The 24,405-nt window shown below is 39.6% G+C and overlaps 1 protein-coding gene and 1 long non-coding RNA gene across 3 annotated transcripts in view; both read right to left on the reverse strand.

Moving 5' to 3' along the window:
* Window positions 1-11,093: 11,093 nt before the first annotated feature.
* Window positions 11,094-12,663, reverse strand: LOC140684835 (uncharacterized). The gene is made up of 2 exons (XR_012057686.1): window positions 11,899-12,663; window positions 11,094-11,857 (listed from the first exon to the last, which is right to left on the reverse strand). It is a non-coding gene; the product is annotated as an uncharacterized lncRNA (long non-coding RNA).
* An 11-nt stretch (window positions 12,664-12,674) lies between these two features.
* CTPS2 (CTP synthase 2) overlaps window positions 12,675-24,405 on the reverse strand; it is a 55,996-nt gene continuing 44,265 nt past the window's right edge. For both annotated transcript variants that reach the window (XM_002197283.7, XM_072934210.1), the window contains 4 exons: window positions 24,051-24,147; window positions 22,551-22,695; window positions 14,329-14,439; window positions 12,675-12,686 (listed from right to left, as the gene is read on the reverse strand). In XM_002197283.7, the coding sequence (XP_002197319.4) occupies window positions 14,370-14,439; window positions 22,551-22,695; window positions 24,051-24,147 (312 nt within the window). In that variant the 3' untranslated portion in view covers window positions 12,675-12,686; window positions 14,329-14,369. The remainder of the gene's footprint in view (window positions 12,687-14,328; window positions 14,440-22,550; window positions 22,696-24,050; window positions 24,148-24,405) is intronic.

Genomic DNA, 24,405 nt, shown 5'->3' on the forward strand with positions numbered 1-24,405 from the left:
CTACAGAAATGACTGTTGAACCCGTTTTTGTTTCTTCCCTGCTGGAGAGGAACACTTCTCCATCCCAGTGGGGAGAACTGAGTTGAGTTCTTAATCAATCCTGTACCAGCATTATGTTGATTAAACATTCACTAGAAGATAATTTAACCTGCTCTGGCTTACTTTACCCTGAGGTGGACAAAATGATCTCATATTTGCTCCACCTGGGGGAGCAATCACCTCTGAAATTATCACAGGTATTCCAGCAGGAGTGATCTGTCCTCAGCCTCAACTTTTGATGCACAAATTCTTATCACAAGTTTTTGTTCCAGAACATCTCTTTGCTGCCAAAATTTAGTCCTAGTAATAAAAATAATAAAAAATAAATCTAAAAAAAACCACACACACAAAAAAAAACCCAAAAACAGAGAGAAATGAGGAAAATACAAACACTGAGAGATTAAAAAAGTAATCTCCAATTTTTATTCATACTAGGTTTCTCTGTAATATCTATCTGTTATGGGAGAAGGCCAGCTTATTTCCTGTGTCTCCCCTCTTGTGAATCTGAATTCTGGAAATGCATGAAAAAATCCCCAGCAAAAGCAATTCAAATATAAGTTAAGTCATGCTTTGTAAAAAAGTGACATAAATTTGCACGGACAAAAAGGCTAGACACAGGGAAAGCATTAGAATGCAGCACACAGGCAACTCTCTTAGTTTCCTCTCAAAATAATTTAGCTTTAGTGTTCTTAAAAAGCAGGTGTCATTGTACAATACTGAATCAGACATGCAGAGCTGTGACTGGTGAGAAGCTCAGCCAGGAGTCCAGCCTGGCATTCCTGCTATTTTGCTCCATCAGACAGAGCCCCTGATGTGTCTGCTACTTGTCTATAGCAGTCATGGGGACAGGCATTGCCAGTTCTACACCATCTCCCTTCAGCTTCCCTGTCTGCATGGTGGGAAAGGAGCCATGAAACAACTGCAGACACACTTAATGCTGAGAATCTCAATTAATTCTGCACAAGATAGGTTGAAAACCTGAAATATTGTTTCAGTTTATGCTAGCTATCAGATAACCTAATTTCTTTCAGGGTAGCTTTTTAGCTGACTCGCATCTTGGTGTAAGCCATGGTGCAAGGACTGCTCCACAGCCGCCTTTAGGAAACTGCTGCTGTGGTTTCAGATGTAGCAAAGGACTAATCCCATTTCAGACAAGTATCAGGAGAGAGAGGGGAGAACAGAAACCCACTCTCCTCTCTTCACCTCAAATTGCAGCATTTAATGGTGTCAGTAGTGCAGTGGTCAAGTCTGGCTGAGAGCCTCTCACATAAGTTGTTCCATGGCAAAGAAGGAAACTCAGGAGATAAAAGCCCAGGCAGGCATCACACCTGTGATTCTCTTCCCTTGGCAGGCACAGCTGGCTTTAGGGAGTGTAAGGAATCTACAGCAAGCAGTGTGAATAACTTTTTTCCCTACACTAGTTCAGTTTAGATTTGCTGCCAATTAATTTTTTTATTTGGAGCATTGTTACAACACTTTGATACAAGAAAATAATCACTGATGGGAGCTAGTAATTATCTGTTGCAGAGATCACAAGAAAATAAAGAAATTATAAAGCATTGGCTGTGGCATAGCCCATTAACTTGATGCCTTCAAATTTTTCTCAGCTTTCATCTCTTTTTATTTTAGTTACTGCTACTCATCTCTGTGTGGCCTCCTGTGGTTCCTGATCCCATCTATCCAAAAGGCATATATTAAACCTTAGAACAGTGTCAGGCTTTTTCCCAATGAAAAAGAAAAGAAAAGAAAAGAAAAGAAAAGAAAAGAAAAGAAAAGAAAAGAAAAGAAAAGAAAAGAAAAGAAAAGAAAAGAAAAGAAAAGAAAAGAAAAGAAAAGAAAAGAAAAGAAAAGAAAAGAAAAGAAAAGAAAAGAAAAGAAAAGAAAAGAAAAGAAAAGAAAAGAAAAGAAAATACAAAAAATTGACAACTTTTTAAAGTCATTGCACAACCTTACCCTCTGGCTTATCTTACTTCCAGCTCCCAAACATCTCCTCTTCATATAAGAATCAAATAGGGATTATTTTTGCTTTCATACAATGTGTCTTCCTGGTCTTATTCCAACACACATTTGTTGTCATCCTTGTAGAAATCAAAAATGCAGCTGTTCTTTATAAGAACATGAAGCTTTAGCAAGAAAAAACCTCATGGGGCTCATATGTCTCTGTTCCCTCTAAGTTCTAGTCTCTTCCTTTCATCCTTGGGGTGAGAATACAGACAATATGGCTGTTGGAAGGACACTATAACCTTCTCTTTTCCAACCCCAGGTGGTTAAAATGCTCTCCAGTTAATGCCATAAGGAGTTCTTCTTTGCAGCTGTCTTGATGCACAGACGCTTGACTCTCTCCATGGGACTGGTTTGCTGGTGACAGGACAGAGCTGTGTGCTCTGTGTCCCACCCTGAAAGCCTCCAGCTAAAAGAAGAGCAAGGATTTGGATATTTAAGCAGCACACGCTCTCTAACCCTGAGCCCTATGAATAATGACAAAGTTTAAATGCCCAAACTCTCGTAGCCTCGTACTTTTGTCATCATGAGCTATTTCACTGTGATAAATTGCATTAATGCTTCTGTGTCTCTCATGGCCAAAGCCAGCCTTGATCTAAAGACCCACCAGTTTTGGTGACAACTCATGCCCAGATTTTCACAGTGTGCTAAAATCTTTGTAATATCTGGTTCCATTTATACTGAAGAGGAGATCGGGCCTCTTAATGGGTCTAACATAGTGAGACTAGAGAAAGTCTAATGAAATCCATGCTGGGATATTTCATTATCTTGCAGGCAATAAAGCCATCAAAACAAAGCCATTCATTATCTTTCCTATTAGGGAAGAAAACAAGTGATCTATATCATTTAGATTATCTCATTGTCCTCCCTGTTCAAAAATGATAGCAGCATAATGAACATTTAAAAAGGCAATGTATATTATTCACTTGTTTCTTTCCACAGTAAGAAAGCAGTGCCTTAGAAGGAAGAATAAGCTTGAGGGCTCAGCTGCATAAAAATTGCCTATTTTACAGATCATTGCATTGTTAAGTAACATTATAGTGTAATTTGGCCTTTGGGATATAGTTTTACATAGGGTAGACTAGCACTTGCAATTTTTTTTTAATATTCTTTTCCCCCAAATATGTTACAGATACCCAAATTCAATATTTGGATTTTCAAATCTGCACTAAGTGGAAATGACTAGGAGCATACATGACAGTAGGCTGCTTCTGCACTTCAATTCAAAACCATAATTTTTTCTAAAGTGATATATTAAACACTTCAGGATTGCTCATCTCTACTCTCTATCTTTTTAAAACAGATTACAGGGTCTTTATGGTAAGAGCTCTGTCACACTGACATGCCATAAGGCTGTGATTGTAGTAAGAGATTTGGGAGGTTAAAAAAATACAATTATTATAATAATTTGTGTCCTGTTTTCATAAGAAGAAAATTATTTCTGTGACTGCAGCATTTTTCCCTATCCCTTCCTCAGTCTGTCAGTTCTTACAATTTTCAGGAAATTTTCAAAGTGCAGCAAAGATCATAGGTGTCAGAAATGTTGAATTCCTCCAAATTTCATGGAAATAGGTTATTTAATAAAGGCAGTTATTAGTGCCAAAAGACACCAGAGAGTTGGGCAACACTGCTACCAAAGCAAGCTTTGGTAGGAGCACTTCTGGCCTGAAGTCACAGGCAACTGCTCTGGGAATCACCCCTCATCTCTGATGGCAATGAGAATGCTTAAAAAGGGCATTTAATGTGCCCCAAAGCACACATCTTCCACAGCTGTCTAGAACACTGAGCACAAATAAAAATAACACCTGGGCTGCAGAGTCTTCATTTATAGCATGGGAAAGAGACTCAGTATAGACACCGTGTTTAATGAAGATTACACTAGAAGCAGACCAAGGCAACTCTGGAATAGGTTTAGCAGTGTTTGAATTCAACAGGGCTAGGATTTTACATCTAGGGAATGCCTTTTCACGGTTTCCATGGCATTTTTATTTCAATTAAGACAAAATGAGATTCTAGTCTCCTTGGCCGTGGGAAATAAACTAAAGCCAAAATATGTTGCTTAGAGGCAGTGACTGAAATCAAATGGAAATTCAGAAGAATGTGTCATTTCATTGCCCATTTCTAGATGACTAAAGAAAACAGCATATAAAAGAGGAGAATCACATATTTTACTTTCAGACTGGATTCTCCTACAAATAAATAGCAAAATCCCCAGCTGGTACTAAGGGCAACCAGACTGTGTGAAAGCAAAAATGTTCCTGGTTCCCCCTAATAAGAAATTGCCCTACAAAGAATATGACCAGCACACACCATTCTTTACACATCACACTTGCAATACGTTTTTTTTTATTTAGTAGAAGAAATTAAAACTAGGAAGCAAACAGTGGTATTTCATCTCAGATGGGGAGGGTAAATTCTGGGCTATGTTCTGGAATTCAATTCTTAATAAATGTATGCATTATTAAATAATTATTAATTTAGGCAACTCAGATGGTTATTCTGTAGCAGCACCCCAGTCCTGTGTTACAGATTCACCGTAATACACAAATCTTTCATTGTAAGTTGGCAGTAGAAAGTCCTTTGTGGTAATTTGCCTTTAAAGCAATTAAGTCGTTAATGCAACTGTAGCATAAATTTTTCCCACCATTGTTAGCTTAGCTGAAGGGAGAAGGCCAAGTGCTGCCTTTGGGCACCTGAAGCTGGAAGTAAGGAATGGGAACAAAACCTCTGCCTTGGATTTCTGAAGGGTGGACTTTGGGCTGTTTGGGACACTGGTTCAGAGAGTCCCGTGGAAAATAGCCCCTAGGGGTCCATGAAGGCAGGACATACTTTAAATAAGGAAATCTTGATGGCACGGGAGCAGCTCATCCCTATGTGCCAAAAAATAAGCCAGTGAGGAAAACCAGTCTGGCTAAACAGGAAGTTTTCCTTGAGCTCAGGGGAAAAAAAGAGAGTTTAAGGTATTTGGAAGAAGGGGCAGGCAATTCAGGAAGAGTACAAGGATGTCATTAGGTCATGTAGAGAGAGAATTAGAAAGGCAAAAGCTCAGCTAGAACTCAATCTGGCCACTGCTGTGAAAGATAATAAAAAAATGGTTTTATAAATGCATTAACAACAAAAGGAGGGCTAAGGAAAATCTGCATATTTTGTTAGATGTGGAGGCAAACATTGTAACCAAGGGTGAGAAAAGGACTGAGATGGAAAGGCTGGGAAATGCCTTCTTTGTCCCAGTGTTCAACAGGAAGACAGGTTATCCTCTGGGCAACTGGCCCTGTGAGCTGGTAGACAAGGACGGGGAGCAGAAGAGACACCCTGCAATCCAGAGGACGTAGTCAGTGACCTGCTGTGCCACTTAGATGCTCACAGGTCTCTGGGGACAGGTGGGATCTGGGGAACGACAGGTCTGTCAGCCTGTCCTCAGTGCTAGGAAAGGCCATGGAGTGCCAGCATGTGGCACACACAGCTCAGCCAGGGGATCAGGCCCAGCCAGCACCGCCAGCATGAAGGAAAGGCAAGTCCTGCTCGGCCAACCTGACCTCCTCTTACGACAAGGTGACCTGCCTGGTGGGTGAGGGGAAGGCTGTGTCTGCCTGGAGCTCAGCAAACCCTTTGCTGCATCTCTCACAGCATTTTTCTGGAGAAGCTGGCAGCCTGTGGTGGCCTCCTCACTGGGGTAAGAACTGGCTGGTGGCTGGGCCCAGGAGTGGTGGTGAATGGAGAAAAATCCCCACTGGTAGATGGCCACCAGTGGGGTCCCTCAAGGCTCATTATTAGTCCTATTTAATACCCTTATCAATGATCTACATGAGGAAATCAAGCGCACCCTCAGTCAGTTTGTAGATGACACCAAGCAGTGCAGGAGGGAGTGTTGACCTGCTGGAGTATAGGAAGGCTCTGCTGAGGGATATGGATTTTTGGGGTGAAGTAGTGTTTTTATTAGATCAAGATATACTATTGGGAAAAACAAACTAAATTTCAAGTACACAAACTCTCCCTCAGATGACCCAAAAGCTTGTCAAAACACTTCTAAATAAGTATTTAATTTCATGAAAACAGTTACATCTGCCACCAAGTTTGCTTCTCCTCTAACTTCACAGTCAAAGTGCTAATCCATGTGCAAAGCAAAGCAGAGGGTATTAGTTCAGACAGCAGCAGACACTCATTCTTTTATCAAGTTTATGTTCCTGAACACTACAGCAAATATTACCAGAATTTTTTAAGCCTGTACAATAGAAACAAAAATAACATAAATTAGCAGCCTTGTAAATTAAGGCTCCTTACTGTTAAAGAACAGAACAAACAGACTGCGTAAGGATCTTTCATCTTTTTCACACTCACATGTTCTTCTCACACAATGACATGACCAAACAGATGTTGAACAAATCATCTTGGAAAAAGCTGTTTCAGAGGACTGCCACTGGCACATTTTAATTTTTACCTAGATTTTTACTTTATACATTCATATTTTAAGCTATGATCTTGGTTGAACTTCTACATTTGCAGCACTGCAATAATATAAAAAGCACACAAGCATGACCTTTGTGTGATTTCTCTGAACCACCCTACTAAGCTTTCTGTCAAAAGTCTCAAATAAAACAATCCCAGGAGTTCTTCTACACACTTCACAAATTAACAAGCAATCATGTCTCTGTTCCCCAGCAAAGTCAGAGCTGCATTACCCTGAGTAAAGAGCAGATCATTACATTTATAGTCTCATCCCTAATTCACTTAGTTATGTGAGCAGCAAACCTCAACCAAAGCATATTGTGCCTCAACCAAGGCATATTTTAAGAAAAGTTCAAGCTCCTCCAGGCATTGGAACTGTGCTGAGAACAGTTTACTTTTATGGGTACAGGCTTCCTTCTATCCCTTTTTGGGAGAGAATAAATTAAAATCCTGGGTAGGACAGATGATGAGTAGCATATCCAGCAGAGGAAAAGATAATAAGCTAGTGCCTGGGGCTGTGGCTAGCAGAAGCACAGACTGGAACAGGCTCTTACAAGGCAGCAGGGACAATAAGTGGATGGACGAAGCAATGATGCAGCCACTTCCATCCATAGGAGAGAAAAAAGAGGGGAGGTGCTGTCACTCCTTTCTGTCCATCTGTGCCATCCCAGAGAAAAGGGATCAAGACTCACCTGCCCAAAATCAGAAAGTCTCTTTTTTATGGCACTGGTTTAAAAAATGGGAGTCCTGTGCTCTGGCTGCTTTTCCAATTACAGTTTCTGTCTTTTGTTCAGTATGTGTTTAAAATTCATACACAGTCTAAAGACATGGGCTCAGATGCTGTCCTGTGGAGGCTCTCAGTTCAGCCAAAGAGAGCAGAGAATTCTCCAAGGCTTCAGGCCTGGGAAACTTAGAGAGAAAGAATTTAAAGAATTATTATCTCTCTTTCTGTTCATGTTCATGTTTACAGATATGCTCTATCACAGTGTGCTATTCATAGTTCACCAATAGTGTGAAAGGTCTTTACTTTGAGACCAATGAGGTCTCACCTTAGCAAGGATGCTACTTCTTAATAATAAACTCTCTTTTTCACCTTCTAGGACTTGGAGTCTTTTCCTCCCGTCCCTGACTCAACAGCGTCACTCTCCCTCCCTCCCTCTCAAGGAACCTCTTGTTGCCTCAGCTGCAGAATAATTTCCTTGCTGTTTTTCCAACACAGAACCAGTGGGGATTTTGGCAGATGGCCCTGATATTAGGAGAGCCATGAACATTGGTACTTTAACCTGGAGGAGTGGGCAGCACCCAGAGGAGAGGGGGTCTGGCTGCTTCAGAAATTCAGGAGGAAACTGGTCAGGTCTCCTACATCCTGGGAGTGCCCTGGGAAACTGTTATTTTTCCAGGGAGTGAGGCACTACATGATGACAGATTCTGCTGCTGCTGCGTCTTGTGTGGAGCTGGTCCCAGCAGGGGCAGTCAGAGATGTTTACCCAAGCACCCACATGACACACAGGGACAGGTCCCTGGCTGGGCTTCAACAAGAAAGGGTTTGACTAACACAAAAATGGGTTTGAGGCCCAAGAGAAGAATGAATTTTGTATTCTGGGGATGTTCAGGCTGTCCAGGGGTGAGACTGCTCAACTGAGCCCCGAAAACCAGGGAGCCAGATACATCTGGATGATTAGTAACAATGAGTAGATGGTAATGACTGATTCCCAGTTCAGCAGCTACACCTATCAGGACCGATCAGGAATAGAATCAAACCCCTCACAACAACAACAAAAAGGCTGATAGGAAGGTGAATACAACACTCATAAAGAGGCATTCTGTGGCAGTGTTCTTCCCTGATTGGGTCCAGAACTGAATTACACCAGGTTTTAGAATGAATCTTCGCATTTTATTTCCTGAAAAGGATCTGAGGCTTGGTGTACAACAGCTGCTGTGAGAAATAAATCACTTGTAGTAAGAAGGTTTGCTCCAAATCTGCACTATTTCTCCAAACTGCAAATCTATTCTTAGGCAATGAGGATCATGTTCCAAAGGTAGTACAAGCAGTATTCAAACAAAAAGACCTGAGGTCATATTTTTATTGCTCAGATTGACTCTGTGAAATGACAGATTATTGAAGCTGCTATTGGATGAGGATATGTTATGCAGAAACTCAGAGCAGACTATCCTAACTATTCATTTAAATATATGGAGTCTTGGATTATGCTTTAATCCAGGACTTGTCTTGGTCCTTAAGTTATCCAAACCATGCTACCGTGAGCTTCGCTAGCATCTCCCAACTTTTAAGTTTCTTAAATTATTAACTGAGGGTCCATAGATGTATAAAAGATAGCCTTACATTTCCAGGAGCATTCCTGAAACACACAATGTCATCCACACTTCAGGAAAAACTGGTTTTCTAGGCTCTGATCCAAATTTGTGAGAGCATGTTACCAGGAGTCCAATAAGGCAACCAATTTCTTCAAATTAATTAGGATGTTACAAGCAGGGAAAATATTCCATATACAAACAAATCATCAAAGTCTAAAGATTAAAGTACACAATTTTTACAAGATGAAAGACATTTTAATAGACTTTATTCCAGCAGTAGGTCAGCTAGGTCACAGCAGGATGTTAAATCCTGCAATCCATGAGGTATTTTAGAGAGCAAGAAACCAGACAGTATTCAAGATTACTTACTTTTATATGAATAAAGAACAATAGAACCGGTCCACTTCTATGTTCCATGAAAAGTTAATTCACATTAAAAAAAAAAAAAAAAGTTAATGTTTACAGCTAAAATCAAGACAATCAACCAGAGACTGGAAAATCAGCATTTCCGGAATTGCTATTCAGAAGGAATTTCCAACTGAGGCAACACAGACATTTTCTTTGGACATCTAATAGATGTAAATATTCTGAGCCATTTTAGGGGAGCCCTACAAAATGAGCCTGCTGCATAGTAGAACATATGCAGACTCTTTTCATGTAATTAGTTTTAGATGAGCTCTCAATTCATTTCACCTTGTTAGCACATGCCAGTTACCAATTCAGACACAACTGAATACCTGAAAAATCTAGATAGTGCCCAATAAAGGGAGAAATATCTGAGATACTAAGTTCATTGCCATCAAAAATACAAAGATTGCCACCTGAGAAAATGTCAGAAATCCCTGAACAAAGTACCAACCATGTCAACAGTGGGGACAGGGTGAAGTGATAAGAGAAAGAGGTTGTCTGGAAGTTATCTCAGAGCTAACAGCTACCAATTCACTTTGCTATCAGGGAAAAACTAAGCACAGTATGGGATAAAATGCTGAGGCACAGAAATACACCACAACTCCCATGCAGATATCTCAGGGAAGAAGACTCCTTCTACTTGTGTGCAAGGATGAGGTGTTATTCAGTCCTAGGTACAGAAACAACTGTATCATTTGTTTACTTCCCTGTCAAGCTCAGTGAGTTTCTGCAGCATGCTGGAAGAGGCCACATGTTCTCCCAAGGGCAATGTTTTCCTGATTGCCCCTTGCTCCATCTCACTCCCTTTCTCAGCAGATTTTGGTCACCTCACATATGCAGACAGCAAAGTTGTGGGAAATGAGCTTCAGCCAGTCCCACACAGGTTTCCACAGCTCCTGTTCACTTGTGCTATCTGGCTTTGGTGCCAGCTCACAAATCCTCTAGGCTGAATCACACTCCCTACTGCATTGATACACACAGAGTCTGGGGAGAAACTTTCATTTGCATTGCCATGGCAGCTGTAATACAGCTCTCCTGTGGAGGTTAGCCCAGGTTGGTAAGTCATTTGTTGCTCTTATACTTGACTCTCCTTTATTATCCTCCACATGATTTTTGGGCAGCAAGAGCCTGCCCTTACAATTGTTGACAATCTGTCTTTTTTTTTCCTGAAAACTTCCTTTAGCTTTGGGCTGCAATTCCTGCTTACACAGGTTCTTGCAGAGAACTCAACCTCTGCTTTTAAGGTATTGCTCAACACTTCCAGTGTCTTCCTGGAAAGCCAGGGCTTAGATGCCTCTACAGGATTTCCGGAGAAGTATGCCAGTCTCATGAATCTCAGGTCACAGTAAGCCTTTTTTGGTACTACTCTGAATCAACAGTCACACTCTGTTTGATATTAATATTGCTTCAGAAAAACTGCAATCTAATGCAGCATCTGGCCCTCCCTCCCACGAGAACTGCCTGATGAGGAATAGTCTGTTTGGTCAAGCAAATCCTCTTCCTTAGATCCAAGCTCTGCAGACGTGACACACTAGCACATGCAGGTTATGTCTCCAAGCAGGCAAATAAGGGGAAGCAACCTCAGCTTCGGGGTAGTACATGTTAAGCACGTTAGGCAGATGCTAAAGGAGCTCACCTGTAAAGCTGACAGTGAAACAGGAACCCACACTGCTGAGATGCAATACCAGACTGGAGACACTCAGTAAGATACAGCTCTGTCCACAGAATCAGTCAAGGGCAATACCTACCCTGCAGTCCCATCCAAACTTGGATGCTGCTCCCCTTCTTCACAAACAAGTGCAGCTTCATGTAAATGATGAATTCTTTCTTTAACACCACAGTTCACAATTGGTACCATGATTCTTTAGCAGGTACCCAAACACTTCCAAATAACACAATTTATTGAAAATGTTTTGAAAATACATTTGCACATTACAGACAATCTTAGGAAATTCTTCACTTTTCACAAAGTAGTGGCCAGTGTCTCTCACTGGGAAGACATACAGTGGCACCAATTCTGCTGTCAGTGTTTCTAAGGCACATATTCACAAACTACTTTAGGAAAGTGTGGCCATAAAAATACATTTTATGTTTCATTACCATTAAAGCTTCTTTTAGTGAAAAGACAAATTTGCTGTGTAACCTGAGATTTTCTTGAGCAATGCACAGCTCTCAAACTTGCTGTTTTACAACGCTGTAATAAGGAACATGGTGCTTCTTATTTTGGCATGGATATTGACTTTTGATGAATTAAAGAAAATACTTTAACCAAAACCAAAATGAAACCAAACTCTCAAAATTCAGCATTTTTCTTTATAAGAAGTGTGCCCCAAGCATCTGGAGCCCCTGAGTTACATAGCTCAGGTTCACCTTCTGTGACAGGTTTGGTGATGCCCCACTGCTAACAGGATCCTTACACCCCTTACACCTTAATGCTGCCCTACACCCAGAGCAGCACCTCTCACCTTCCTTTTCTGTCTCAGTGGTTCAGGCTCCAGCCCTGGCTTTGCAGGGCTGCCTGAGTTGTGATGCAGTGGAACAACTTGTGATTTCTAAATTAAAACATTCATTCTATTCGGGAATAAGTGCCATGATGATGGAGTGGTCACAGGGTGCAGGAAGACAAGGGTGAACCTTACTTAATTTGCTTCACACTTATTTACTGCAACTAACTGAGTGTGGCACAGCTGGAGCCCAGATAACACCCCAGGTTTATGAGTGGTTTTTCTACAACTTTCACAAAAGTGTTAAAACTGGAGTTTAATATATGAATGTATTTACTTTCTCTCTTACAAAATACAAATATGAAACCACCTTCTAATATCACTTTGTAATTTTGTAGGTTAGAATTATGTTCAGCATTATCAGTCTTCCAGGAGAAATACAGCAAATGAATTTATGTGAAATCAAACTGCTTATAAAAGCAAAGTGAAAAAACTTGTATCCAACATTAATTACTATAATCACATAGAGCTGAGATACAGCAACCATTTTTCATTAGTACATATTGAACAGCAAAAAAAATTAATAAAAATATATATACAAGCTTAATAGGAAAAAAACCTGAAATGGTTTTCTACTGCTCAAGAGAAAGACAATTTTCTCTTAAATGCTTTAGTGCCTGCCCCACCTCGTTCCCAAGAACTAATGCATTTTTTCTTCCTGTTCCAAGGCAAACTGAAACCAGTCAAATCTTCCTTCAAATCAAGAAAGCTGTGAACTAGTGAACTGATACATATTCACCTGAGATCACTCTGAAATATATGACAAGATAATAATGATTAACAGCTAAGGTGCAGAATAGTTTGGTAACTTTTGAAACAGCATTTACACAGAACAATTTTTGCTACAGAATAGTAAAACTGTCATCTCTAATGAGAATTATTGAACATAGTAGAGAAGAGACAGTATGAGAACTGCAAGCAGCTTACTCTTCTACTTTCTTCTATTCAATGTTGAATAGAATTCCCAAGTTTCTGTAACACAAAAAGAGGGAGAGGAAAGAAGAATAAATGTAAAAATATCAATTATTAAAAATATTTAATCTTAAACTCAGTTTATTTCATGCTTATGTAATTTTCACTCAAATTGTTGACTCATTTCAAAATAGTCCTATGTAAATTCTATGAGTAGATGTATTTTATCTAAAGTGAAACCACAAAGCCAAATATAATCTACAGGCGTATCCAACTCTGATTAACAGGTAGAATTAAACATGAGATAAAAAAAAAGCCAACACTTTTCTCATTCTTTGATATCTGGATTTAGTTATTTAATCTTTTCCAGAGCAATTCTGTTGAATAACAGTTGTTATCCATTTGTGACATGTTCAGACAAAATCAGCTTGGCTACTGATAACCATTTAAAAGCATGTCAAAAGTGCATTTGTCCAAGCACTGAACAAGTCATGCTGCAACAGTAAACAGAGAACTACCATTCATAAATTCTATTGAGGAAAGCAAGGGCTTCTCCCTTATGTTGGTCTCAAGAAACAGAACCATTGTGATGTTTGGAGGTGGAAAGGATCTAGGCAAGAGTGAAAAGGAACATCTTGTCTACTTATTTTTTGGCTTTTTTAAGGCATCAGTACTGTATGTACATGTACCAGGTCATTAAATTTCTTAACAATCTGTTCTTTGCTCTCCTGATTTGGGGATGGATCATTATCTTTAACATGTAGTACAGGAGAGCAAAAAATAATTCAATTGAAAATCACAGAAGAAACCCATGCATCTAAGGACTGAACTCCAATTTCTAGTATCTCATGCCATTACTTGAATCAGGAGACCATCAGGCAGAAATGCTGGTTTTATGTAGCCTTAATTGTCTGCTTGGCACAGCTGCTTACTGTCAACACCATGTGAGACATAATCAGAGGGGAAAGTTGTGCCCTCCTTACAGAAGTGCTTAGAAATACCAAGAAGCTGAATGAGAGTATCATACCAGCCCCAGCTCTGATGAATCTGCATAGAAAAAATAAAGTAGGACCAAGTTTCAAGCCCAGATCCTGCAGAGATCAGGTGTCTCACAGGAAATACAACTTCCAAACTAAAAGGAAATCTAGTACTACCATGTTTACAGGTGAATAAACAATCAGTCCAACATCACTCTGGCAAAGCCTATGACAAACAAAGCTATAGTTTTATAAAACCTGTTTGTATCTCTATCACTCTGCAGATCAAATACAAGTATTTATTTTGGGATGTCTTCGTCATATCAATGCATCAGATGCAATTACAGATGAATATTAAGGCAAAATAAAAAGTAATGTCTACACAATGTAGTTGAAGTTATTCCAAATTGTAAACTGAAGACAAAAAAAAAAGATAAAGTATAATTTAAAGAATTATTTTTAATCTAACTTCAAACACTAACACAACTTGATTTTGTACAGCATCCTACATAAAAGACGTACCCAAAATACTTATCAGATTTTAACATCTCAATTTCAGAGTTAAGCAGCAGAAGAGGAAAACAATTAAATGCTACAGACAAAAAGAAGACATAAGATCTCAGAGGGGACTTGAAAGAAATGTGAAAATTAAGTTAACTTTATCTCCTGTTTCAAATCTAGAATAAATCAGTGTCATAAAGCAGTATCAAAACATTTCAGTTTACCTCAATAGCATCATCCATTTCTGTGCTCTCATATAATCATTTCAGCTTGTGTCAGAATAAGGAAACTCTTTCTCTGGAGAGCTGTCATCACTTAGGTCACTGTAGCTGTCACTGTTGGAACCAATAAGAATTCAGAAAGATCTAAACCAAGTATTTTTTTCAAGCCCTCCAACCCATGATGCATATGATCAACAATTTCCTCAAATGCAACCCATTTCCAGAAAACTTCTTTAGGCTCAAGCTAAAAAACATGGTATTTTAGAAACCTTCCTCTAAAGGAATGGGCTGAAGTTTGGAGTTTAAGACCTGATGTGAAATAATGCTCTACCTGATATATAGTATGTTTGATTTATTTTTGCTTGACTCCTGTACATTCATTCTCCATTTTGCTGGTGCTGTGTGTCTATGATCATGGTTAACAAGATAGGTAATAACAGGTATTCAGAGCTAAAATAAAAGGAATTTCTCCCTTATGGTAAAGAAGATCATTGTTTTAACACAAAAAAGAAAAAAAAAAAGTTAAGACAACTTTATTAGATCACAAGTCTACATCTGAATTACAGTTCTTGCTCTTTTAGTTAGAACACAAATAATGTTCATTGCACCAAGCAATATCCTGACAGTTTTTCTAGAGGTTTTATTCCCTTTTGTTGTATCCTGAGAGACGCAGACTGGTTTTCAGAGACCCAACTGCCATGCAAGTGATTGTTTTATGAGTAGTAAGAACAAGGAAAGAGTGAACAGGAATCACCTCAGTGACTGAGAGAATGAAGTGCCCACAAACCATATTTTCAGTCAGTGTGATGTCTACTGGGTCTCCAAGTTTATCTTAAATTTAAGTGTGCTTCAGAAGTGCCTCCAGCCTCAACCCTTCCCTACTACACTTCACTTCTACAGTCTGTTTTCCAGATATTTTAATTTCCCCAGATGAGAAGCCAACAAAGGCAAACCAGGGAATAGGTAAGTACATTTGAGCAGCAGTAATTCTGGTCAGTCCTGTGACCCTTCAGAGCACAGGCCATGTTTAGCACAGTACAGTGGGGACCTCAGACCTCATTTGTGTGGGACCATGATGACAGCCTTGGCTGCCAGCTCTATGCCAGGCACTGACTGCGCAGCTGTCCTGTCACATCTCCCCTTCACCACACACCCCTTCATCCTCCAGACAACAGGACCCCTCTCATGTCGTGTTCCCCATCTCTGGGCATGATCTCCTACTGAGACATCAAGCACATGGCCCACCCAGACAGAGCCTTATCAGTGACTGCCTGCTGGGTGCTGCTCCAAGGGGGCCATGCAGCCCCGCAGCTGGAGGTCTTTGATGAGACTGCCCTGTGGAATAGTGAACCAACTGCACTCAGCTACTCTGCTGCTTTGTAACCTGAATTTCATCCTCTCTTCTTTGAGGGAAAAGGAAAACCAAAGAAAGAATAAGTAAAAAAACCAGACATTTAAACAGAGTGGGACAGGAGGAATGGCACCATTTCCTACCTCTGTTAGGGAAGTTTCCCACAGTTACAGCGAATCACTGTACCATATTTGTGTAAAACACTATGGATATTCTGTCTGTCCTAACATTAAGCATTCTGCCCTCTTCAGCATGACACACACACTGCTGATGTACTTCTTATAAAGGGTGTGTCATATCAGGCTAGTGTGAAATGCTCCATTTGATCATTTCATCAGCTGGTGATCAATTACACAGTTCAAGTGAGGAAAGTGTTGTTAACAGCTTGATCAAGCATGCCAGATGCACACAGACAAACACAACATCACCAAAATTGTACTTACTTTTTTCTGAAAGTACCCATGGAAACATGGAACAAAAATTCAGTATTATTAAAACAGTTTTGCATTTTCACATCACAGCAAAATAGCAAATATTGTCCACAGAACAGAGAGTGAAACTGATTGTAGAGAACTGCATAATCTTATGACAGCATGATTTAAGTCCAAAGTCTTCAGAGAACTTATTTTTTTTTTAAGTAGATCTGCTGTCCAGTGGCAATCCCAGCCCAAAAACATGACAGAGTTCTGTAAACAACACAGTATGGGAGTCAGATGCTTAAGTAGAAGTGCTCACCAACCAGTGGGGTGAGTTGACAACTGCCCAGCTTCATATCTTGGAGGCAGTCAGATGCTCATCCCCCCCCCAGCACTCTCCTCATAGGTCCTCCCCCACTCAGTGACACAGGCTTTAGAGGGATTTGCCTACAGAAGTAGTCAGACAGCCTGGATGCTTCTGTGATTTCACTGACTTACCACCCAAACTTCTTAAGCCTGTCTGCAGTTTGCTGAAGCTGAGGCTCATTTGGCCACTAGTGCAAAGGCTAAAACATTTAACTCAGCTAATGACAATTTTGTTCTTGTTCCCATGCTGCCCAATTTCAGTACAAGATTTGACACCAAATCCCAGAGAAGAGCTGTCATCATCACACCTCAGTCTCCCCTACTTTAGGGCTGCTCTATGGAGTGTAAGTCAGTTTTATGTCTCACAAGCAGGCCACAAGGCAAGAAACGTAGGGGAAATACCCAGGTAAGGATCAGCCCTTGGGCTTCAGACTCAGGTGGTTGTCAGTCTCAGTTTCAGCTGCTTGATTTGTCTAAGCACACCCAGAACCTGTGGCATCATCTTAAAAATAACTACTTGGGCCCCAAGGAAACCTGAACTTCAAGAGTTAGGCTGCCAGTGGACTTCTTGAAAGTAAACAGGGACTCGTGAAACTTGGCATATCTACACCTGTGTGTAACAGCTTCAAAGCAGCACTGGTGTCAGGTTTCTAAGATTTACTCTGATGTCAAACATATTAGTATCATGTGTAATATGAAGGAAAACTGTAGGTGGCGTTAACCAGAAGCAAGCCATCTTTTCTCTTTGGAATAAATGTGTACTTTGTTCCAAATTACAATGAGTTGTACATAGATACTAAACACAAACCCCAAATGGATGCTTCATGGTCACAGCTGGTAATATTAAGTAACCTACTTAAATCTGCTGTCTGTGAAAGTGGTGATGATAAGAAATCAAATAAGCCCAGGTTTCCTTAATGAAATTATTTTTCACACTGAGCCAGCCACTGAAAAAATATGCTTACATTTGCTTCAGCAGGTTTTTTCTTAGTTTGTGTTCAAATTAATTAGTAATTCTCTTGTGCAGGAACCTGACACCCACTTCATCTTATTTGTAACAATTCTTACAACAGTGGACTCCAACAAAAAGGAGCTACTGAGCATATCTGAGGCCACCAGTTCTAAGACTTAACCCCAAGAGGTTTTTGTTTGTTTGTTTGTTTTGGTGGGACCTCAAGTATAAACTGGCGGCCAAGGAAAAAAACATAACAAAACTCAATGCAGTGTCACTGGATCTAGTTAGTCATTGTAGTCATTATGATGAAGAATATTGGTCACTTGGCTTCTGTAAAAGTACTTAGTGAACTTTCTGTTTTTCACTTGGAAAATCCAGATCAATATTCTTTAGAAATAAAGTACTTGGCAGTATCAGGGAAGCTTTTCTTTCATTCATTTTTAATGTACAATTGACAAAAAACTCCTTTTCCAGAAACATAAGGTATTAAAACAATTACTACAGTAATGCTATGTCCTGTAACGAGCCAAGCTAAGTGCACTTCTTCCTCAGTGCAAATTAAAGATACATGAAGTACAGATAAATTTAATACAGGCTGCAGTTGTTTAACTTCCGAGGACTCAGCAAAAGGACATCTGCAAATTATTATAACTTATTTCCCCCCAAAAAAGCTGAATTGTTAAAATTATGTCATCAAAACATTATTTTTAATAAATGCATATTTGATTGTGCAATGGTTATAATTGCAGTCACCCATATTCTTGGTACATATTTTTATGATCATTACACAGTCATAAAAAATCATAGATATAATTTGTAGTCATAAAAATTCTATCTCTCATTTAAAATTATGGTCATCATGATACAACCCTATGCTTCCATAAAACATCATTTCATTTGGGAATCCCTCAGCACAAACCCAAAACTCCCCAATTCTGACCTGTGAACTGCCTGCCCTCACATGACTGGACCTAGGATAATATCTTCATCTGGGACAGGCACCAGCAGCTCCCTACAATCACTGGAGAGAAATAGGCTCTGGCAGTGTGTAATGCATAACTGACCCACAAAACAGTTATAATGAGCTACTTGGTTCCTTAAAGTGCACTTTCACTTAACAACTGCAGAAAAAGGCTTGAGGTCACTAGCTCAGAAGGGTTTTTACTGTAAACATCTAACATTTCAATGACAAAGTTAACTGACATAACTAGCCATTACTAAGTGCCAGTATGGTTTAGAAAGGATCTCCTTTAAAACTTTTCTGTAGTTTTCTGTAAGAGCTCTGAGGGTAACAGGGCCTTTGCTGTCCCAACCATCCCCAGCTGGGACTTGCACCACTGGAAGGTCACTGGAGCCAGAGCACTTGCCTTCTGTGTGGTACTGAGGACACCATCCCCACCAGGACAGCTCCCACCCCTGGCTCCTGGAGTGCCATCTTTCATGGAGCAGCCCCTCTCTTGTTGCTCTCCTGACAATCTTCAAATCAGATTTCCATCAAATCACATGTCTGGATTTGGCCAATGGCAGAAGCATGATGCTGCGCCAAATGTGTTCTAGACTGGGGACAACGTACAGGGGACATCAGGCACCAGAATGTGTCACACAGGCTGTTTGCTGTTCTATTCATAGGTGCTTTCCTCCACAGCTGATCTGAGAGATAGCTGGACCACGGTAATGCAGTAAGCACCATATGGGCAAATTTCCTGAGTTTTTTGGTGTTTTATTTAATGCACCATTCCTTCTCTTCTCTGGCCTCTTTTGTTCCTTGTCTCTGAACACAGCTCATATGTCATCTTGCATTAAAATTTTTCTCAGAACTCCAAAGAGTACTCTGTGACTAGATGGTATTGGATTGGTGCTTCACATTAGCACATTCACTAATGCTTTGCAAAGGTTTTTTTTCTTGGCAGTAGTCAGTGTTGCCTACGCTTACTCACCTAGGAACACCTCTCATTTTCTACATTTCCTCTCTTATACTGGATATTTGTGTTTAAATTATTTATCTTTAGCTTCTTATCTTCTTCCTCCAAAGATGTCATTATATTCAGCAGAGATTACTAAATTCTCTACATATTTTTTGTTACTTCTTTGTTCTGAAAGCACTTTCAGCTCTTATTCAAATGACATTATTTGCAAATATAATTAATGCACTCAGGCTTACTCTTGCAGGCCACTAATAAAGGTGCTGGTTGTAGACAAAAAAGAAATAAAGCCTGCTGATGCTAAACTGGATAAGGGGAAAAAACCAAAACAAAACAAAACAAGCAACATGGCTTTATTGTACACCAGTGGTTTTGCAACCCGTATTATGCTGTTCCCAAAGACAAGTCAGTTTTTATTAAATTTTTCAAATTAAACTACATAAGTCTCAGTAAAAGCCAAGAACATTACATGTGTAAGTTCCCCTCTTCATCCACTTGTTTCCTATCAAAACCCTTTGTTTTCTCTTTTAAAGCAGTATATTTGTGGGTATTGTACACTTTTGAGTCTCATGTAGCTTTGGTTTTCTTTGTCCTTGAAAATGTAAACTGGCAGCCTCCCACCATATTTCTCACTTCTGTATGAAATGGTGACTTCAGGATTTCCATGGAAAGGTTTGGAAAAGGCCATGATCTAAAACCATTCACAAGGAAATGAAGTGTAAGACTTTGATGGTTGGGCACTCGTGCACATAAAGCACAAGAAGCTGAAACCACAAAGGCAACTTGGTGCCCAATTAGTACTTCAGGTAAATAAGGAACAATTAATCACTGAGTTACTCTGATCCTTTGGTCAGTTCTTGACTGTCTCTTGGTGTAAACACTGATGTTTCTAGGAACTAAATTCCTCCCAGAGGATGCATTCCAGTCTTAATCTAGGTATGCTCATACCTATGTGAGCCTATGTCTGTACCAGACTAGGCCTCACAAAAATTTAAGAGACAGTTTACTCACTTTCATTTATTTAGGGCACTCTCCCAGAAGCTGTAATGCATGCTTGAAGTTATTAGTAGCTTTGCTTATGAGCTAGGGCTTCTGTCCAGGTGTCAAATATTCTAAAATTACACCCTAATTATGGGGCTATTAAATGTTCTGGAGTAATAGTTTCCTATTAAGACTCTCATGCTGAAATACATATTTCCTTTTGTCTCAGGACTAGATCGTTCACTCTCTTTTTAGTGTTTATGGTAGCCTTGCATAGGTAATCTGTTCAGCCTTGCTGGTCTCAAGAAATTCCCTCACAGCTTACTTTGCTCTAGTCCACAGCATGACTAAAACTCGCGTGGGTGGTGCTGGATGAGGTGTACAGAAAATCCTCTCCTCAGATTTCTTTCAGCCTTGCTTGGACATGCCTTAGCTTCACAACTCAATGAAATCACCACATTCTGGGGTTTAAAGGTTTACACTGGAAAGCTTTCCACCCAGCAGGTGGGTATGTTAATATGAGTGTGTGTGCTGTAACTAACACTGCAATTCTCTCCTGAACATTCTTCTGTATAAAATCTTCCTCTTTTAGCCTCAAAATGCATTCCTATTCCAGTGATCTTTCTCAAGACACAGGGTATTGCTTGATTGCTGTGTAACTAAGTAAATAGCAAAATCTGCAATTTTATAGATTAAGTTTTGGAGTGCGGATTTTTGTCTTTGCTAAATGTTTGAGATTTGGTAGGAGTTTATTCTATGACTATGAAGAAGAAGAGTTGGGTATACATTTTGAATGATTAATTCAAGTAAATCCAAGTGGGGCAAATTCAGTAATGGCTGAAGCTTTAGGTCAGGGTTAGATAGAATACTTGTTATAATGCTAAGGGATGTAAATTAGCAGGATGCATACAGATCACCCATTAAAAGCAGTAATTTTTCTTTATCTCAGAGAAATAAATAGGGTTATGGGGCCTGTTAAGTGAGACAAAGTGTGAGTCAGAGTGCCCACCAAGAGAGTAAGGCTGAAGATCACTGTGCTAGAAGACTCTGCCTTGCCAAGCACCACAAAAACTTGATCTGTGTATTGCACCAGCACACCTTTTAAAAGGCAGCTAACGCTGTGACTGCTTCTAACAATAACAGGCTAAGGTAACAGGAGTGTTTCCATCAAGCTGTGGTTTGCAGATCAGAAATTCATTCTCTTTGTATGTATGTCACTGCACAGCTGGGCAGAGTGAATAAAAACTGATACCCATAAAGGAGTAAGGAACCAAAACAGATTGGTCTGGTCTGGCTTGGCTGTTTTCCCGTTACTACTCAAACTTGAATAAAATTTTTATTTCTCCCTTAACAAACAGACCTTATTTTAACAGAATACAAGACTCAGGAAAAAAAAAAAAAAAAAGCCCAACCCTCAGAATTAATAAGTTTGGTGTCGTGTTGAGAGGAAAAGCCAACATGCCAGAGTTGGATCTGTTCAATGTTATTATTAAGTAATTTTATGATTTTAAAAAAATTTTTTGTTACTGTGCCCAAGGCTTCTCTCTGATTTCTTTATTATTGCTATTATATTGAAATTTCTATTGTTATTAATATCATTGAAATAGACAAGAATTAGTTAACCCTGGCTAAAATAACCATTGGTACCTTCAATAAACCAAAGCCTCTGTGTCCAAAAGACCAAGGACAGTTTTGGCTGGACCATCCAGTTCTGACCTAGATCCAAATCCTTCTGTAAGTCTAAAGGTATCCCAACTGTTTTACTTCAGGCCTGTCTCTGAAAGATAGTTTTTATTATTTAGCTACTGCAAAGTAAAAATCAGTGTTTCTTTGTTGTTGTTGTTGTCATCATTCAAGTACAACTAGGTAGGAATTTCACTTTATTGCTTGATCCTCTAGCAAATCTCTTTCCCTATGAAGCTACTGTCAATGGAAGTTAACACAGGAGGCTGCTATCTTAATTTGAATTTATTAATGTTTTTAAACTTTTTTTCTGATTGTAATGTGGGGCTCTGGCTTAAGCCCTAATAGCTCTGAAAAGGAAGAAGTGAGGAACTGTGCTTCCTGCTTACAGGTTATTTTACACCCAGGTGTATGACAGGCCCACACAGTCACAAATAAATCAATACATGAGTAACTACTTTTCCTCTTCTGGGCCTCTGAACTGAAGGATGGGATAGTCCCTCTGAAAATGTGACTTGTCAAACTGCAGGCAAGCAACAAAGAAAGATTACCTTGGAGACAGTTTACATCCACGCTGCAGGTATGCATTCAGTGTCCCAGTTGCTGCTAGCAACAGTCCAAGGTATGGAGGTGAAGGTTTCATTGGTCTTGAGGAAAATTCTGGGTGGAACTGAACTCCCACAAAATACGGGTGATCTGCAAGGTAGACATCAAAGAAAATTACACAATGTAGGAAGAAGATAGTAGAAAAACTTTTAGGAAAAACCATTATTGAAAATTTCAGACTAGTGTCCAGAAGCCAGAGCAGCAGATGTCAAATTAAGGGTGAAGCAGCAGAAAACTTCTTTCCACAAAAAGCAACTGACAACAGAGGCAAAAGGTTAGTAGGGCAAACTAAGGAAAAATTATCCTCTGATTCATAAAAACGGAATAATACACCTGTACCAACATGTAAGGGTGGGGAGAGAGTGGCACACACAAAGTTTACATTTATCATGTTATTTTCATAGTATTTTGGGTTCCAGTATCTATTTATGTATGCCTATTCAGAACAATATGCTTAAAGCAGGGACAAACTCAAAATTAAATCAGTTTGCTGACAGCTTTGTCTAGTCAAGATTTGAAGGTCTCTGCTGCAAGGATAAAAATTTCACAAACTCTCTAGGTAATACACTCCAGTAATGTCATATACTGGATGTATACACATTTCATAAATGAAACATGAATTGGGAAAAATGAAATACATGCTGGGACCTGACCAAGAATATTTGAGGGTCATGCAGGGTAATGTCACTGTGAAACTGGCATATAGATAAGGCCAGAGGTTTCTGATGACTGGAAAAAGGCAGTCACCATGCCCTTCTTCAAGACAAAAAGAAGGACCCGAGGAACCACAGAATATTCCTAACCTTCAGAACATGAAGGTCAGCAAGACTGGCACAACAAGCCTGAGAAGAATCTGTCTTTGGATGCAGGGAGAGCACTGCCTTTCCTTAATTCTGACTTTAGCAAAGCTTTTCATATGGTTTCCTACCCTTTAAGTTGGAAGCTGTGGACTATGGCTAGGCCACAAAGTGTGTTAAAAAAATGGCCAGACTTCTGGATTCAAAGAAAAGTGGTGAATGCTTTGAAGTCCAAGCAACAGCATACTTGGAGGAACTGAAAACTTGACTGATACCACTCTGGAGAACCTGACCTACATTTGAAGGTAGCCCTGTGCTGAAGCAGAAGGTTGGACTATATGACCTCCCAAATCACTCGATGATTCTACACAGCCAAATTGCCTTGAGCTAGATTTAGCACCTTTAGGAAAAGGAGCCCATTTGTCCCACATAATCAAATACATGCACAGTTCTTGCAAAGTGTAAGACTTTTCCTAACCTACTCTGAATTTTCACCCATTGTAATACACAAGTGGAGTTAGCAGTATGCCCCAAAATTATCTTGGCTGATAAGACAGCTGAATATTGTGTCTATATGTTGTTCAACGACCTATAGTTCATACAGTTTTAGCAGATGCAATAAGTATCACAAACAAGTAAGACACTCACTCTCCAGTTCAATAATTTCCATCCTGTTCCCTTCTGTATCATGGCCAACAAATTTCAAACCTTTCTCTTCAAAGCAGTGAGTCAATTCTGGGTTCACCTGAAATATTGAAAGCAGTAACAGTGGTAGGTCTGTTAATTTCTGGATTTTACAAACAGAAGCAGTTGATTGTAACGATTTTTACATGCATACAAGAATTAAGAGAATTGGGTAAGGGCTGGGAACTTTTGCTTTCTTGTTTTAACAACTCTGGCATAAATTTGTAAAAATGGACATGTTTATTAAATAGAGCTGTATCAGTAATTTTAAAAGTTACTATGCAATATTCAAAAATTAAATCCAGGGTCCCTTCTGCTT

This window comes from Taeniopygia guttata, chromosome 1 (genome assembly GCF_048771995.1).
Source record: "Taeniopygia guttata chromosome 1, bTaeGut7.mat, whole genome shotgun sequence".
Lineage (NCBI taxonomy): Eukaryota > Metazoa > Chordata > Aves > Passeriformes > Estrildidae > Taeniopygia > Taeniopygia guttata.